At 42.6% G+C, this 19,144-nt stretch overlaps 1 protein-coding gene across 3 annotated transcripts in view; it reads left to right on the top strand.

The window, feature by feature from the left end:
• The window catches only part of PTPN2 (protein tyrosine phosphatase non-receptor type 2), a 97,926-nt gene that overhangs the window by 56,478 nt on the left and 22,304 nt on the right, over nt 1-19,144 (top strand). For all 3 annotated transcript variants that reach the window (XM_053571889.1, XM_053571888.1, XM_053571887.1), the window contains exons 6-7: nt 4,236-4,445; nt 7,606-7,758. In XM_053571889.1, the coding sequence (XP_053427864.1) occupies nt 4,236-4,445; nt 7,606-7,758 (363 nt within the window). The remainder of the gene's footprint in view (nt 1-4,235; nt 4,446-7,605; nt 7,759-19,144) is intronic.

The raw sequence follows: 19,144 nt of genomic DNA, 5'->3' as shown, positions 1-19,144 counted from the left end.
GAGTGCTTAGGTTATAGTGTGAGCTACCACACCCAGCTCTAAATAAATTTTTTTAACCTTTTTCCCGGAAATAGAACTGTATTTCCACAAGCTTCACATAGTTCTCTGAATCATCTTGGGTTTTTTTTTTTTTCTTTGAGACAGAGTCTCAAGCTGTCACCCTGGGTAGAGTGCTGTGACATCACAGCTCACAGCAACCTCCAACTCCTGTGCTTAAGCGATTCTCTTGCCTCAGCCTCCCAAGTAGCTGGGACTACTGCCGTCCCCCTCAATGCCCAGCTATTTTTTGTTGCTGTTGTTGCAGTTGTCGTTGTTTTAGCTGGCCCAGGCCAGGTTTGAACCCACCAGCGTTGGTGTATGTGGCTGGCTCCCTATCCACTGAGCTATGGGCGCTGCTACAAATAGTTGCATTTCTGGGAAACAATTTCTAATATCCCAGGCAGTGTGACCTGAATTTAAAAAAAATCAAGAGATGACTAGACTTGAGCCAAAATCATATAAGCAAAGAAAAAGCAAGCAGTGGCACAAGGTTGTGGGATAAGCACACGTGCTGAGCCAGGGTGTGATCAGTAATGAGCTGTGCAGCACTGGAGGGGCTCAAGCCGCAGTCTGGGGAGCAAGCTGGCGCACCCACCCACACAGGAGCAGGCCTGGGGTTTGACTGGTTTGTGCTGGGTCAGATTTAGGGTGGTGTGGACCAAGACTGGCCTCGATGTTGGCCATAAGCAGGGCAGAGTTGTCAGTGAGGGAGAAAATGAGGTTGAAAACACCTAGTGGAATCTGGCTTTTTGAAACAAAAACACGAGCTAACTACATTCTTAGGTTAATCAAGGACCAACCTCTTAACTCATTCCTGTGTGGGAGTTGCCTTATTAACTTCCCAGTCACTGCTTTGTAGAAGGAAACTACAGCATAGCCTTCTTTATTTGAAATGTAAATTCCCTATTTTTTCTTTGTTTTGAGATAGAGTCCAGTTGTCCTGGGTAGAGGGCTGTGGCATCATAGTTCACAGCAACCTCAAACTCTTGAGCTCAGGTGATCTGCTTATCTTAGCTTCCTAAGTAGCAGGGACTACGGGCACCCACCACAGTGCCTGGTTAGTTGTTCTATTTTTAGGTAGAGACCTGGTCTTTTGCTCAGGCTGGTCTCGAACTTCTGAGCTCAAGAGATCAATACACCCACCTTGGCCTCCCAAGGTGCTAGGACTACTGAACACAGCCTTGAATTCCCTATTTTTTATTTATTTATTTATTTATTTATTTATTTATTTTATTTGTTTGTTTTTGATACAGAGCCTCAAGCTGTCGCCCTGGGTAGAGTGCCGTGGTGTCACAGCTCACAACAAACTCCAACTCTTGGGCTTAAGGGATTCTCTTGGCTCAGCCTCCCAAGTAGCTGGGACTGCAGGTGCCTGCCACAACACCTGGCTATTTTTTGGTTGTAGTTGTCATTGTTGTTTGGCAGGCCGGGCTGGATTCATTGTTGTTTGGCAGGCCTGCCAGCTCTGGTATATGTGGCTGGCACCTTTAGCCACTTGAGCTACAGGCGCCAAGCCTGAATTCCATATTTTAATGTAGTGAATATACTTCACTTTTCTTTCTTCCTCGCTCCCTCCTTCCTTTTTTTTTTTTTTGACCGAGTTTCACTTTACCCTCAGTAGAGTACCATGGCGTCACAGCTCACAACAACCTCAAGCTCTTGGGCTCAAGCCAAGCCTCCTGAGTAGCTGAGACTACAGGTGCCCACCACAACGCCTGGCTTTTTTAGAGATGGGGTCTCACTCTTGCTCAGGCTGGTCTTGAACCCCATGAACTCAGGGTAATCTACCCACCTCGGCCTCCCAGAGTGCTAGGATTACAGGTCTGAGCCACCATGCCTGACCTTACTTCCCTTTTTTTCTTATTGGCTCTTGATTTTTTTGTTTTTGTTTGTTTCTTGAGGCAAAGTCTTATTCTGTCACCCAGTGTGGAGCGCAGTGATTCTTCATAGCGCACTACAACCTCAAACTACTGGGCTCAAGAGATCCTCCTGCTTTCTATGTAGCTAGGAGTACAGGCATGTACGACCATGCCTGTCTAATTTTTCTGTTTTTTTGTAGAGAAGAAGTCTCACTCTTGTTTAGGCTGATCTTGAACTCCTGGCCTCAGCTGATCTTCTAGCCTCAGGAGCTCTCAGAGGGTTAGGATCATAGGCATGAGCCACTATCTCCAGCCGAAAGCTAACCTCTAATTTTGAAAATGTTTACTGGGAGCAGGATATTGTAATAATCTTTAGCTGTGAACCATTAAACATAGTAAGTTTTTTATATTGCTTCATACCTCCTCCCTTAAAAAAAACAAAGTCCTGTAATAAAACTGAAAAATTGGGCTCGGTGCCCATAGGACAGTGGTTATAGTGCCAGCCACATACACCGAGCCTGGTGGGTTTGAACATGGCCCAGGCCAGCTGAACAACAATGAGAATTGCAACAAAAATAGCCGGGCATTGTGGCGGGTGCCTGTAGTCCCAGCTACTTGGGAGGCTGAGGCAAGAGAATCGCTTAAGCCCAAAAGTTTGAGGTTGCTGTGAGCTGTTATGCTACGGCACTCTACCAAGGGTGACAGAGTGAGACTCTTGTCTCAAAAAAAAAAAAAAAAAAAACCTGAAAAAAATTGCACGGAGATATATTAGTAGAAGATCACTGCTTGCTTTACAGAAATAAATAGTATAAAGCAGAGAAGTGCTCCTTGGGGCAAAAGGCAATTGGCAAAAGGCTGAGGAACATTTTTATAATGAGTTCCTCAGAAATAAAGATCATCAGGCAGATCCAGGAAGTGGTAGTGAATGCCGGGCAGGCCCAGGAGACAGGAGCCATTAGCACTGGTGAGCCGCTTCAGCATGTCAGCAGCGCCAGGGCCAGAGGCTATTTCTATAGGGAAAGGCAGCAATCAGAGGAGCAATTTCAATTAAAAATGTAAAGATCATTCCTTTAAATTAATTCTTGAGTTAGTCCTCTGTGCCTTTGTAGTAGACTTTATTATATAAATCATATGAAGAGATTATGTTTTAAAAATAAACTTTAGAATTCTTTTTTTTTATTGTTTTAGAAACAGAATTTCACTTCATCACCCTCAGTATAGTGATGTTGTGGTGGCACAGCTCACAGCAACCTCCAACTCCTGGGCTTAGGCGGTTCTCTTGCCTCAGCCTCCCAAGTAGCTGGGACTACAGGTGCCTGCCACAATGCCTGGCTATTTTTTTGTTGCAGTTTGGCTGGGGCTGGGTTTGAACCTGCCACCCTCCGTGTATGGGGTCGGCGCCCTACTCACTGAGCCACAGGCACTGCCCAGGTAGGAATTTATTTATTTTTTATTTATTTATTTTTTTTATTAAATCATAGCTGTGTACATTGATATGATCATGGGGCATCATTCACTAGCTTCACAGACCGTTTACCAAGTTTCACATATACAGGAATTTCTTAAAATAGAAAAAAAGAATCCACTAATGATACATGAATTAAAGTATTTGTAGCATGCCCGGTGTAAGCTGCTACACTGGACTGCTTTTTTAAATCCTGGCTTTGCCATTTTCTGGCTTTGTGACCTTAAGCAGATTGCTTAGCCGTTGCTTTGGTTTTCTCATGTGGAAAACAGGTTTTAGTTGGATTCTTGTATAGATAGGATTAATAAGTAAAAAGCTTGGAATAGACCTCCAAAATAATAAGTGGTATATATACACAGGTATTCCAAATTCACATGCAGAAAAAATTCCCTAATTTATAATTTTGTGATTATCAAAAACCAAACTGAGTTCCTTAATACCAAGCCAGGTTTAGTGGCTCAGGTCTATAATTTCAGCACTCTGGGAGGCCAAGGTGGGAGGACTGCTTGAGTTTGGAGTTTAAGAACAGTCTGAGCAAGAACAAGAACCCATCTCCACTAAAAATAGAAAAGTCAGCCCAGTGTGGTGGTGGGAGCCTGTAGTCCTAGCTACTTAGGAGGCTCAGGGAGGAGGATCATGTGAGCCCGGGAGTTTGATGTTGCTGTGAAGTAGGCTAATGCCATGGTACTATAGCCTGGGTGACAGAGTAAGACCCTGTGCAAAAAAAAAAAGAAATCAAATGGAAAAAACATCATATAAGTCCACAAGGATTAAAAATGTTATGTAAAACACATGGTCTTTCTAAAGTAGTTTTTAATTTTGCAAGAAAAAAATTAGAACTAACTTCTCCTCCCTTGATCTTCACTTTTTAGAGCGGTGAAACCAGAACAATATCTCACTTTCATTATACTACCTGGCCAGATTTTGGAGTCCCTGAATCACCAGCTTCATTTCTCAATTTCTTGTTTAAAGTGAGAGAATCTGGCTCCTTGAACCCTGACCACGGGCCTGCGGTGATCCACTGCAGTGCAGGCATTGGGCGCTCAGGCACCTTCTCCCTGGTAGACACCTGCCTAGTTCTGGTAAGTGCTTCTTCTCTTCTCTTATTTTAGTCTGATTGATTTTTTTTTTTTTTATTGTTCCCACTGGCACAGAGTAAGCTCTGATGTCATTTCCCAGAACTGGGTTTCTCAAACTTCTGCCGTCTCTTGTAAAAACCTAAAAATCTCATCTCTAACCTTTCAACAGCCTCTTGTTCTTGAATGGTGGGAATGTGTCCGAGAAGATGATAGAGATTGCCAAGGAGGCTTTTTTCTTCCTTGCATTTTTTTTATTACAAAATAACAGATCCCCTCCTTTTTCCTCAAATACAAATTTATGTGTAATATTGAATTCCTTCCTCCTCAGACAAGCCCTTTGTCTCTTTTTCTTTAAAAACAAGAGATAATAATAGACTCACCTCAGTGTTGCTGTGGAAATTCAACAAATTAATATATTTAGAACATTTGCAGAGTCCCTGGTAGTCCCTGGTGATACCATTATTATTCCCCCTGAGATTCTGTCTCTGCCCCAGGGGCTGATTCTTTCTCCACTGATGATTTCCTTACCCAGTCTGGATACAGCCTCAGCTGTTTCTTCTCTTCACAGGACCTTTATTTTTCCCACTTGGAAAATAGAAGCTTCTCTGCCCTCATTCCCCTTCCAACTTCTATTTCTTTCTCTTCCTTGTATTATGGAGTCAAACCCATTAATACCTCTGCTTTGATTTCCACACCATCTGTTCTTTTAGTGTTCCCTATAGTTTAATTTCTGCTTTCCTGAGCTTGTTTTAAGATTATCAGTAACCTGGGTGATCTAGGAGACCAAGGTTCTTAATCTGACTTCAGCGCCTTGTGCTGTTCTCCTTTCCCTTTAATGGTCTTTTCTCTGTCCTGTAAACCTAACTGTACTTGATTGCACTCACCTCAACTAGCTTGCTTTTCTTTTTTTCTTTTGTTTGTTTGTTCGTTCGTTCGTTCTGACAGTCTGATTGATTATATGCTTTTTTATTTTTTATTTTTGAGACAACAGTCTCAGTTTATCGCCCTCGGTAGAGTACTTTGGCATCACAGCTCATGGGAACCTCCAGCTCTTGGGCTTAGGCGATTCTCTTGCCTCAGCCTCCCGAGTAGCTGGGACTATACGCATCCGCCACAACACTTGGCTATTTTTTGTTGCAGTTTGTCTGGGGCCGGTTTTGAACCCACCACCTGGGTATACGGGTCTGGTGCCCTACTCACTGAGCCACAGGCGCCGCCCTGAAAGTTACACTCAGCCACAATTGAGAACAGAACGAGTCTAGAATGTCAGGTCCAGGGCACAGGACCAATAGGGACTGTTTTGGTGTGTGAGATGGGGCTCTCAGGGGCGGCCTTGGTGATCAGATGGCGACGAGGCTCTAGGTCCACTAAGAGACACACGTTCTGGACAGCAGGCTGCAGCCCAGCAGCTGCATCCATGTCTCTCCCATGTCCTTCACGTGTGCATAGGCAGGCGGTTCACCTGGGCCTCTGCCTTGTGTGTCTGCCTTTGTGCTTCAGCCTGAACATTTGCTTCTTCCTCCACTTGAGTCTCATGGTGCGGGGGTTTCTAGAAAGATGACGCTAAGGCCAAGAGAGCTATCTCAGCTTTTTTTTTTAAGAGACAAAGCCTCACTTTGTCATCCTTGGTAGAGTGCTGTGGCGTTACAGCTCACAGCAACCTCCACCTCTTGGGCTTAGGCGATTCTCTTGCCTCAGCCTCCCGAGTAGCTGTGACCACATGTGCCCACCACAATACCCGGGTATTTTTTGTTGCAGTTTGGCTGGGGCTGGGTTTGAACCCACCCCCCTCGGTATATAGGGCCAGCGCCCTACCCACTGAGCCACAGGCACCGCCTGTATTTCAACATTCTTAAGCTTTCTAACATGACCACTAGCAAAAGTAGTTTGTCAGATGAGGAAACATAATGATGTTACTCACTGCAAATACACATGCTGTAACAGCAAGTGTGGCCACTGAAGTGATACTCTTGGAGGAATGTTGTGTATAGTACAACTCCAGTGAAAGCCAGGAATTAGAAATACCTGAGACCTGGGTGGCGCCTGTGGCTCAAGGAGTAGGGTGCCTGTCCCATATGCCGGAGGTGGTGGGTTCAAACCTAGCCCCGGCCAAAAAAAAAAAAAAAAGAAATACCTGAGACTTAACATACCTACTATACTACTTAACTGCCCTGCTTATATACAGTATACTTTGGTTAAAACTGGATTATTACATCAAAGTGAATGTCGTCATGTTTAAAAGCCTTGGTGTCTATTTTATTAACGACACCCATTTCCTGCCAACCATGCCAAGAAAAAAACTTCAGTTTTTTTCTTCTTCAGTTGGCAGAGGGGAGAGGTGGAGTGGACTTCTAGTACCAGATCAATAAATAGTTCAGAGCTGGTGTGCTGGCTCAGCAGTGTCACTGTGGAAGGCTTTTTCTAACTCTCCTTTTCATCTTTAGGTGGTTGCTGTGCATCCAGGCATCATGTCCTGTGGTGTAAACACGAAGAAGGCGGAGGGTGGTGGGCAAAATGGTTTTCCTACCAAGAACATAAAAAAAAAAACCAAGAAAACAAAAACTAATCCCAGTGGATTTAGCCAGAACTGATTGTACATCCTTCCTTTGACCAATTATCAGCTAAAATGAATGGGATTGCTAGATTGGTTTATAATCAGTTGTGAGTCAGCTAAAGGATCAATAGTCCTTGGCCAGACATGGTGGCCTGTAATCCTAGCACGCTGGGAGACTGAGGTGGGTAGATTGCTTGAGCTCACACGTTTGAGACCAGCCTGAGCAAGAGCAAGACCCTATCTCTAAAAAATAGCTGGGTGTTGTGGTGGTCACATGTAGTCCCAGTTACTCGGGAGGCTCAGGCAAGAGAATCACTTGAGCCCAAGAGTTTGAGTTTGCTGTGAGCTGTGACACCACAGCACTCTACTGAAGGCAACAAAGTGAGACTCTGTGTCAAAAAAAAAAAAAGTCCTACATCTACTACTTGAGCAGGGAGGTGGGTAGATTGAGGTGGTTATGTGCACAACAGTTACAACTGCAGTGTTTAGTTATTCTCGTTCCTGAGGAGGAGTTAATATATAGTAAAAGTTTTATTTGTGATCCAGTATTGCTTCTGTTTCATGAACTCTAAAGACAAAAGGCTTGACTTACTTTTACCTTTCTTGCAGATGGAAAAAGGAGAAGATATTAACATTAAGCAAGTATTACTGAGTATGAGAAAATACCGAATGGGACTTATTCAGACACCAGATCAACTTAGATTCTCATATATGGCTATAATAGAAGGAGCAAAGTATATAAAGGGAGATTCTAATATACAGGTAAACTTTTCTTGCGAAAGAATAATACTGGCTTGTTAAACACAGCATCAAATAATTATACTCAGCTTGAGCCCTTATCTTCTCCTTTCCAAAAAAGTGTATTTGAATTAATATGGTAAATCCAACTGCCTATTTTAAAATTGTAAAATGTAAGTTCGCTTCTTTGAGTATATTCCTCAGGTTAAATGCTATATGTTATTTAAAAGACCTACTGTGGGAACAAGATTTCATTAAAGAAACTGAATTTTCATGAAAGGGTGGTTTAAGCATTTAATTATTAAAATAAACCAGAAAATTTAGTTACTTTTGCCCCATTAAATACTTAACATGGGATTACATAATATTTAGTTTATATAACAGATATTTCACATTATAACAATGAGCAACTTGAATACTTACAGCAGATATAATGAAATACTGGTAAAATGTTACATTGTTGTGAGCCTTATTCTCATGAAAATACTTTTTATTATTGAATATAAGTAGATGGTATTACTTATTTTTTAATACTATCATAGATAATATGGGTAGATAGGCTCTTTTTTTGTTCCTCTTCTCATATGTGAACAAGTTTACCATAGCCTCATAGGATGAGTTAGTATTTCGTCTATTTCTACTTCTGAAAGAGATAATAGATAATTGTTACATCTTCCTTAAATGCTTTTTAGAATTCACCAGTGAACCTGTTGGGGCCTGGTGCTTTTTTTTTTTTTTTTTTTAGAAGGTTACTAATTAATGATTAAATTTATAAATAGATACAGGTCTGTTCAGATTGTCTATTTCTTCTCATGGGTGCTTTAGCAAATTGTGTCTTTCAAGGAATCCACCATTTCATCTGGGTTATTGACTTCAAGGGCACGAAGTTGTTAATGATATTCCTTTGTTATCTTTTAATGTCCGTGGATCTGTGGTGATGGCCCCTGTGTCATTTATGATACTATGTTATTTGTGTCCTCTCTCTTTTTTTTCTTAGTTAGCCTGACTTCATTAATTTTATTGATCTTTTCAAAGAACATGCTTTCGTTTTCCTTCATTCTGTCTATTGATTTCCTGTTTTTCTTTTTTCTTTTTGAGACAGAGTCTCAAGCTGTCATCCTGGATAGAGGCATCACAGCTCACAGAAACCTCATACTCTTAGACTTAAGCAATTCTCTTGCCTCAACCTCCCAAGTAGCTGGGACTATAGGTGCCTGCCCCAACACCTAACTATTTTTTTTTGTTGCAGTTGTCATTGTTGTTTAGCTGGCCCAGGTTGGGTTTGAACCTGCCAGCTTGGGTGTATGTGCCTGGCGCCCTACCCATTAAGCTACGGGAGCCACTGATTTCCTGTTTTGTTTTGTTTGTTTGTTTTGAGACAAAGTCTCACTATGTCACCCTTGGTAGAGTACCGTGGCGTCAAGGCACAGCAACCTCAAGCTCTTGGGCTTAAGCAATTCTCTGTCCTCAGCCTCCCGGTAGCTGGGACTACAGGCACCTGCCATAACACCCGGCTGTTTTTTGTTATAGTTGTCATTGTTGTTTAGTGGGCTGGGCTGGGTTCGAACCCACCAGCCTTGGTGTATGTGGCTGGCATCTTAACCACTGTGCTATGGGCGCCGAGCCTATTCTACTCTTTTTTTTTTTCTTTTTTGTTTTGAGACAGAGTTTCATTTGTTGCTCTCAGTAGAGTGCCCTAGTGCCTAGTGTCAGTCACAGCTCACGACAACCTCAAACTCTTGGGCTCAAGCCATTCTCTTGTCTCAGCCTCCTGAGTAGCTGGCACTACAGGCGCCCACCACAACGCCTGCTATTTTGTTGTTGTTGTTGTTGTTGCAGTTTGGCCAGGGCTGGGTTTGAACCCACCACCCTCTGTATATGGGGCCGGTGTTCTACACACTGAGCCACAGGTGCCGCCCCTATTCTACTCTTTCTTTTTATGCCTTTTGTGGTTTGAGTTGTGCATTTTGTAGGATTCCATTTCCTCTCCTTTTTTGGGGGAACTCTTTCTCTGCTCAATAGTACTTGGTCCATGAAATTTTTCTTCATCTTTGGTACTGCCTTTACCCTCTTCCCGGCCACCTCGCTGCCCCACAACTACTAAACTGTGTTGGACTCAATTTCAGTCTTATTTTAGATTTATATGTTGTGAGTTGTATTTTCGCTATTAGATACAGTTATGTGTTAGGTTTTCTGTGAAGAATTTCAGCACATATGGACATGAAGTGATTTAGGACCTATGTGGTAGGGGCGGTGCCTCTGGCTCAAAGGAGTAGGGCACTAGCACCTTATGCCAGAGGTGGTGGGTTCAAACCCAGCCTCAGCCAAAAGCTGCAAAAAAAAAAAAAAAAAAAGAAAAGAAAAAAAACCTATGTGAACACAGGAGAGCTGTTAATATTACACATCTAAAGTGATTATATCTTAAGATTCCAATTTCCTTGACCTTCCTAGATAAATATAGATAATCTGTAATTGCCTCTTGGCACAAGGTCAGGAACAAATACAGAAAGTAGTTGCTGATATTACTATGTATTTATTAGCAAACTCCCAGTATCAGTGATGACAGTAAACTTACCAGAGTAGATATCTAGTTTGGCAATTCAGATGTGATGTTATAAGATTTCTAGCTGATAATTTGAAATGACTGATAAAAGATGAAATACAAATGGTCTAACAAATTACAGGGAATTTCAAGTTTAATCATATCACTTTCCTGTTTTCGTCAGTGATAGAAATGGGTGGCGTTAGGTTCCAGGCAGTATGTGGAAGATTGCTCTTAGCAGCATTTGATACACGGTGTGTTTCAGCATGACTGTAGAGTTTAGAAAGGATGATTGAACTGTACAAACCTCGGCAGGAGCACTCATGTGAGTTCGTACACAGTGAGATGTAGTTCCTGGGCTTTCACCAGTCAGCAGTGACAGACGGAGGCAGCACAGGTGACTCAGGAGTGCCTGCTCACATGTATGATGCAGGGAGGGCAAAGAGTGGGCTTGCTGAACAGACATGGCAGGATGGTAGTTTTGTCCTTTGTTTTAATTCATTAGCATTAGATTTGTCTTTTTGTTCTTCTTTGTTGAGTACTTTTCTTTTTTTTGTTTTTTGAGACAGAGTCTCAAGCTGTTGCCCTGGGTAGAGTACCATGGCATCATAGCTCACAGCAACCTCCAACTTGGGTTCAAGCAATCTTGCCTCAGTTTTTCTATTTTTAGTAGAGATAGGGTTTTGCTCTTTGCTCAGGCTAGTCATGAAACTGTGAGCTCAAGCAATCCACCCGCCTCGGCCTCCCAGAGTGCTGGGATTATAGGCTTGAACCATCTTTCCGGGCCAGTTGAGCACTTTTCTTTATTTCTTTTTTTTTTTTTAATTTGCATTATTTATTGTTTTCGCTTGTTTTGTTCTTTCTTTCTGACATACATTTTTTTTCTAGAGTATAATGGGGATACACACATTAGTTTGCTTTTGTATATTTTAAGTCAAAGTTATAAGCATGCCCTTCACCCAGAAGTGTGTGGTATAACCATTAGGTGTAAATTTATACATCCCCTTTCTTCCCCCTCTCACCTTTTTGAATTCCATTGAGTTTTGCTTCCTTACATACACATAGTTAATCAACTGGTTCCAATTTAGTTTTGAATACATGTGTTCTTATGCTACTTCACTTAGGAGAATGTTCTCCAATTCCATCCAGGTTGTTACAAAAGATACTACTAGATCACTGTGTTTTATGGCTCAGTAGTATTCCACGATATACATACGCCACATTTTATTAATCCCCTCATATATTGATGGACATTTGGGTTGTTTCCACATCTTTTGACACTGAATTGTGCTGCAATAAACATTTGAGTGCAAGTGTCTTTCTCATAAAATTTGTTTTTTCCTTTGAGTAAATGCCTAGTAGTGGGATTGCTAGATCAAATGGGAGGTCTACTTTAGTTCTTTGAGGTATCTTCATAGAATTTCCTATAGGGGTTGTACTAGTTTGCAGTCCCACCAACAGTGTCTGAGTGTTCCTTTCTCTCCACATCCACACCAGCTTCTGTTGTTTGGGGACTTTTTGATATAAGCCAGTCTCACTGGAGTTAAGTTTGATATACATATTTTGTTGTTGTTGTTGTTGTTGTTGTAGACACAAGGTCTCACTTTCTTGCCCTAAGTAGAGTGCCGTGGCCACATCTCACAGCAACCTCCAGCTCTTGGGCTTAGGCGATTCTCTGGCCTCAGCCTCTCGACTAGCTGGGACTACAGGCGCCTGCCACAACGCCCGGCTATTTTTTTGTTGCAATTTGGCTGGGGCCAGCTTTTGAACCTGCCACCCTCAGTATATGGGGCCGGCGTCCTACCCACTGAACCACAGGCACCGCCCTAAGTTTGATATCTTTAATGTGGTATTAATTTGCATTTCCCTGATTATTAGAGACACAAGGCATTTTTTCATGTGTTTTTTGCCCATTAGTCTATCTTCATTTGAAAAGTTTCTGTTCATGTCTTCTGCCCACTTTTTAAATGTTTGATCTTTTTTTGCTGATTTGCTTGAGTTCTTTATAGTTTCTGGTTATCAGAACTATATTGGATGAATAGCGTGCAAATATTTTCTCCCATTCTGTACGTTGTCTATTTGCTCTACTGATTGTGTCTTTGGCTGTGCAGATACTTTTTTAAAATTTGATCACGTCACATTTGTTTATTTCTGTTGTTGCTGTGACTACTTTGTGGTCTTCTTCAAAAGTTCTTTACCAAGGCCACTATAAGAGTTTCCAACATTTTCTTCTAGAATTCTTACAGTTTCTTGTTATAGGTTTAAGTCTATTGTCCACTATGATCAGTTTCTGTGAGTGACAAGAGATGTGGGTCCTCTTTCAGTCTTTTACATGTGGCTGTCCAGTTTTCCCAGCACCACTCATTGAATAGAGATTCTTTTTCCCAGTGTATGTTTTTGTCTGGTTTGTCAGAGATCAGAGGGGACTATGAGGATGGCTTCACTCACATGTTCTCTGCTCTGATCCACAGGTCTGTGTCTCTGTTTGTATGCCATTACCATGCTGCTTTGTTTATGACAGCCATGTTGTATAGCCTGGAGTCTGGTAAAGTGATGCCTCCAGATTTGTTCTTATTACATAAGGTTGCATTTGATATTCAGGATCTTTCTGATTCCATAGGAGGCGCAGACCTATTTTTTTCTAGATCTCACGCGGGCTGGAGCAGGGAGAGCGCCCACATCTCCACCTGCCTCCTGGGCCCTCGGCTGCTTGGCTCCAGTTGAGTACTTTTCTTATTGACATATTCTGAATTTGTTGCATATTCTGGGAAGTGTTCCAAAATAATCATCCCAGGCAGTGTGAGTGAAAACTCTGTTCCTGCCAGGCGCAGTGGCTCACGCTTGTAATCCCAGCATTTGGGAGGCCGAGGTGGTTGGATTGCTTGAGTTTAGGAGTTCAAGACCAGCCTGAGCAAGAGTGAGACCACATCTCTAAAAAATAGCCGGGCGTAGGGCGGCCCCTGTGGCTTAGTGAGTAGGGCGCTGGCCCCATATACCAAGGGTGGCGGATTTGAACCTGGCCCTAGTCAAACTGCAACAAAAAAATAGCTGGGCATTGTGGTGGGCGCCTGTAGTCCTAGCTGCTTGGGAGGCTGAGGCAAGAGAATCGCCTAGGCCCAGGTACTGGAGATTGCTGTGAGCTGTGACACCATGGCACCCTACTGAGGGTTAATAAGTGAGACTCTATCTCAAAAAAAAAAAAAAAAAGCTGGACGTTGTGGTGGGCACCTGTCGTCAAAGCTACTTGAGAGACTGAGGCAAGAGAATTGCTTGAGCCCAGCAGTTGGAGGTTGCTGTGAGCTATGACGACATGGCAGTCCACGGAGGGCGACATAGTAAGACTCTATCTCAAAAAAACAAACTCTGGCCCTATTGTTTATTAGTTGCATAGCCTTGGGTGGTGATGACAGTGGTGTCAATGCTCCTTCCCGGAGGTGATTGTGGCGTCAGAGTCAGTTCATGTGAGGTGTCAGAGTCCAGCACAGTGTGTTGTACATGCTCTACTGTGGCATCTTTGTGTAAAATCTGTTTGGAGTAAGTAACAAAAATGTAACACAGGGGAAGAAAGAAAGTTGACACAGTTATCTATGGAGAAAACATCTCTCCAGGGCACTGTCAGGAGTTGCCGCAGGGTTCCTGCTCAGGGTCCGTTAGCCCCACCTCCCTGGTTCTCCTGGTGCAGAGACCACACTGCTCGAGTAGAGACCACACTGCTCCAGTCTGCCCCCTGCAGCCTCATCTCGCCTGCTCATGAGAACTGTGTATTTTCATCCTTTTGGCACAGTGTCCTCCAAATACTGCAGATTACAATTTCAGGTTTTCTTGTTCTTTTGTAGATAAACCATTACAGAACAAAAGAGATACATCAATTATGTGACAAAGTTAAGTAGCCCTATGTGGCAAAGGTTGAATGTGATAAAAATGCCTTTTTCTTTTTAATTCCTCTGTTGTACAGTGACAAGACAGACTAGAAACTGGTTTATCCAGCGTGTGGATTTCCCAGGGTGTTTTAGGAAGAATCTAAATATATATATAAGCATTCCTTCTAACAATACCATTTTGCACAGCAGTAACTCGGGGGAATGAATGTTCCATAAGTACAAGAAAAATGTAAGTCTCAGGGCGGTCCCTGTAGTGGGAAGGGCACCGGCCACATACACTGAGTCTGACAGGTTCGAACTCTGCCCTGGCCAGCTAAAACAATGACATCTGCAACAACAATAACAAAATATAGCCTGATGTTGTGGTGGGAGCCTGTTTTCCCAGCTACTTGGGAAACTGAGGCAGGAGAATCACTTAAGCCCAAGAGTTTGAGGTTGCTGTGAGCTGTGACACTACGGCACTCTATCCAGGGTGACAGCTTGAGACTCTGTCTCAAAAAAAAAAAAAAAAAAAAGAAGTAAGTCTCAGTGTTACATCTCTGTAAAATCTTCACACTCCTCAGACAACAAGTAGAGTGTCCTTTGTTAATTAGATCCAAGACTCCTTGCTTCCAGCATGGTATCAATACCAGGTCACTGGAGCAAGAGTCAGAGTTACAGGTGATCAAAACCATCGGCTCCCACTGCTGCTGTCTTGCCCACCGTTGTTGTCATGTATATGGAAGGCAGCTGTGTGCCCAGCCCTTGAAGGACTTCAGAGAACATGGTCCCAGTGCATATGGGACACATGCGCCCTCCTGGTGCTGTGCAGTTATGGTTCATCTCCAGGGGCCCAGATACACATGGGCCTCTTCTTCCCTACCTTTGTTCCTAGGTCTGGTGGCAGGAGGGCACAGGAAACTTAGTGTTTGGCAGATGTGATGCTGGACTTCCTCATGCTGTTCTCATTGGTCACCACTGCAGTCTCTCAGAGTAGGTGACAGTGTCCTTTTTGACAGAAGAAAATGAAATTTCTCCTCATCTTGGTGTGAGCTCTGCTTTCAGTTATCTGTTCGGAAGTCTAGGTGTGTTAGAGGATGTTTCCTTAGCCCAGTGGTGGGCTAGCTACCTGGGGCTGTAAGTGTGCTTAGAAGGGACAGCCAAATTAAAGTCCTCGGTATCCTAAGTACCTGCTTGGAGATCTCATGGTTGGTTCTCTCTTAGACAGTAGCCAGGACCAAGAAAGTAGCAAATGTCACTCAAGTGCGGTCGTGGTCACTGCTCCAGTGTTACCTAACAAGTGGATTGTGGATTAGGACCCTGGATTGGGGGGCAGGCAAAATCTAACTTTGGCTAAAATCTTCTCTTTTTTTACATTTTTATTTAATGCCAGTTATATTTTGTTTTTAATCGACACCTACTTATTATATATAGTTCTGGAGTATAGTGTGATATTTTGATACACGTATATATTATATATGGTCAGATCGGGATATTTAGCACATCTGTTACCACATACATCTATCATTTCTTTGTGGTGAGATATTCTGCATCCTATTTTGAAATATAAAATAAAGCATTGTTAGTCATAGTCATTGTACTGTGCAGCAGAACACCAGACTCACTCCTCTAACTGTGACTCTACACCTGTCGCCCCCGCTCTTTACCCTCCCCAGCCTCTGGCAACCGCTATTCTGGTCTGTCCTTGTACGAGATTACCGTTTTCAGATTCCACACGTGAATGAGATCACGCAATGTCTGTCTTTCCGTGCCTGGCTTATCTCACTCACCGTCATGTTCTCCAGCTTCATCCATTTTGCTGCAATTGATGGGATTTCTTTCTTTGTTATGGTAGAATAATATTCTGTTATATACACACATATCCCATATTTTCTTTCTCCCTCATTGCTGAATACTTCGGTTGATTCTGTATCTTTGCTATTGTGAATAGTGCTATAGTAAACATGGGAATGTAGATTTCTCTTCAACAAACTAATTTTACTTCCTTTGCATAAATACCCAGAAGCAGGATTGCTGTATCATGTGTTAGTTCTAGTATTAATTTTTTGAGGAATTTACATTCCCACTAAAGGTGTAAGAATTCACCTTTATTTGCATTATTTTCTTGTCTTTCTGATAATAGCTGTTCTAATTGGGGTAAGGCATTGTGATATTGATTTGCTTTATTCTGATGATTAGTTGGTTATTTGGTCTTTTTTTTGTGTATTAGCCATTTGTATGTCGTGCTTGAGAAATATCTGTTCATGTTTTTTGCCCATTTTTTAATTGTATTATTTGGGGTTTTGATGTTGAATTGTTTGAATTCTTTATATATTCTTGATATTAACTGTTTGTCAGGTACAGGTATTTTCTCCCATTTAGTAGGTTATCTCTTCACTCTTGGTTGTTTACAAAAGCTTTTTAGTTTACTGTAATCCCACTTGTCTGTTTTTGCTTTTGTTGCCTACGCTTTTCAGGTCTTGTCCAAAAAATCCGTGCCCAGGCCAGCTACAGTGGCTCTTGCCTATAATCCTAGCACTTTGGGAGGCTGAGGCGGGTGGATTGGTTGAGCTCAGGAATTTGAGGCCAGCCTGAGCAAGAGTGAGACCTCGTCCCTAAAAAACCAAAAGTAGCAGGGGGTTGTGGCAAATACCTGTAGTCCTAGCTACTTGGGAAGCTGAGGCAAGAGGATCCTTGAGCCCAGGAGTTTGAGGTTGCTGTGAGCTGTGATGCCATGGCACTCTGCCCAGGGCGACAGAGTGAGACTCTTGTTAACAAAAAAATCCTTGCCCAGACAAATGCCCTGAAGTGTCTCCTCTTTTTCACAGTACTTTTATAATTTCAGGTCTCAGTTGAGGTCTTCGGTACATTTGGAGTCAGTTTGTATGTGGGGTGAGAGGTGCAGGTCTGTTTTCATTCTCCTGCATGTGAATCACCATTTGTCGAAGACACTGTCCTTTCCCCAGTGTATGTTCTTGGTATCTCTATCGAAAATCAGTTGGCTTTATTTCTTTAAAGACCTTATTTCTCTTTTTCTTGCCTATTGCTCTGGGTAGGACTTCTATCCAGTATTGTGTAGAATACAGTTGGTGAAAGTAGACATCTTTGTCTTGTTCCAGACCTCGGAGGAAAAGCTTTCTTCTTCCTGTGTTTACCTGTGGGTTCATCATTATGGCCTTTATTGTGTTGAGGTTTGTTCCTTCTGTACCTAATTTGTTGAGAGTTTTTACCATAAAGGTTTGTTGAATGTTATCAAATGCTTTTCCTGTATCTATTGATATGATCTTTTTCTTGATTCTGTTAATGTAATATTATAAAGGCAAATTGATTTGCCTATGTTGAATCATTTTTTCTTTTTTTTTGAGACATAGTCTCACTATGTCACCCTGGGTAGAGTGCTGTGGTGTCATAGCTCACAGCAACCTCAAACTAATGGGCTTAAGCGATTCTCTTGCGTCAGCGTAGCTGGGACTGCAGGCGCCCATCACAATGCTTGTTAATTTTTAGAGATGAAGTCTTGCGCTAGGCTTAGGCTGGTCTTGAACCTGTGAGCTCAGGCAGTCCATCTGCCTCAGCCTCCCAAAGTGCTAGGATTACAGGCATGAGCCATTGCGTGTGGCCCGTGTTGAACCATTCTTGCATCCCTGGGATGAATCAACATGGTGAATGATACCATGTTGCCCTCGGTAGAGTGCCGTGGCATCACTGCTCGCACCAACCTCAAACTCCTGGGCTCAAGTGATTCTCTTACATCAACCTCCCAAGTTGCTGTTTTTTTGTTGTTGTTGTTGCAGTTGTCATTGTTTAGCTTGCCTGGGCCAGGTTCAAACCTGCCATCCTTGGTGTATGTAGCTGGCGCTGTAACCGCTGTGCCATGGGTGCTGAGCCAAATGATACTTTTAATGTACTGTTGAATTTGATTTACTGTTGTTTTGTTGAGGATTTTTGCAACCTTGTTCATCAGTGATCTTAGCCTGTAGTTCTGGTTTCTGAATCAGGGTAATGTTGGCCTTGTAGAATGAGTTTGGAAGATTTCCCTTCTCTTTACTTTTTTCCTATAATTTGAAAAGAATTGGTATTCTTCTTTAAATGTTTGGTGGAAGTGAGGTCATCAGCTCCTGGCCTTTTTTTTTTTTTTTTATTGGAGACTTGTTATTACTGATTCAATCTTGTTACTTATTATTTTTCATTAAAGGTTTTCTGTTTCTTCATGGTTCTGTTTTAGTAGGTTGTATATGTTAAGGAATTTAGCTATTTCCTCTAGGTTTTCCAATTTAATGTTTCATTTTCCATGATAGTCTTTTATGATACTTTGGAGATTGGGGAGGATTTTTTTTTTTTTTTTGAGACAGAGCCTCAAGCTGTCACCCTGGTTAGAGTGCTATGGCATCACAGCTCACAGCAACCTCCAGCTCCTGGGCTGAAGCTATTCTCCTGTCTCCACCTCCCAAGTATCTGGGACTACAGGCGCCCGCTGCAATGCCTGGCCATTTTTTTTTGTTTTTTTGGGTCGCAGTTGTCGTTGTTTGGTGGGCCCAGGCTGGATTCGAACCTGCCAGCTCAGGTGTATGTGGCTGGCGCCTTAGCCGCTTGAGCCACAGGCATCGAGCTGGGGGGGGATTTTTAAAAACTTATTTATTTAGTTATTTTTTGAAACAGAGTCTTACTCCGTCAGTCGTTATAGAGTGCTGTGACATCATCACAGCTCACAGCAACCTCAAACTCTTGGGCTCAAGTAATCCTCCTGCCTCAGGCTCCCGAGTAGCTGGGACTACAGGTGCCCACGGTGACGCCCAGCTACTTTTTCCATTTTTAGTAGAGACAGGGTCTTACTCTTGCTCAGGCTGGTCTCGAACTCCTGAGCTCAATCTACCTACCTACCTCAGCCTTCCAGTGTGTTAGGATTACAGTTGTGCACCACTGTGCTCGGCCTCTTTTTTTTTTTGGAGACAGAGTCTCACTATGTCGCCCTGGATGGAGTGCTGTGGCGTCACAGCTCACAGCAACC

The sequence above is a fragment of the Nycticebus coucang genome, chromosome 19, assembly GCF_027406575.1.
Source record: "Nycticebus coucang isolate mNycCou1 chromosome 19, mNycCou1.pri, whole genome shotgun sequence".
NCBI lineage: Eukaryota > Metazoa > Chordata > Mammalia > Primates > Lorisidae > Nycticebus > Nycticebus coucang.
This window is presented reverse-complemented; position numbering and strand designations above follow the sequence as displayed.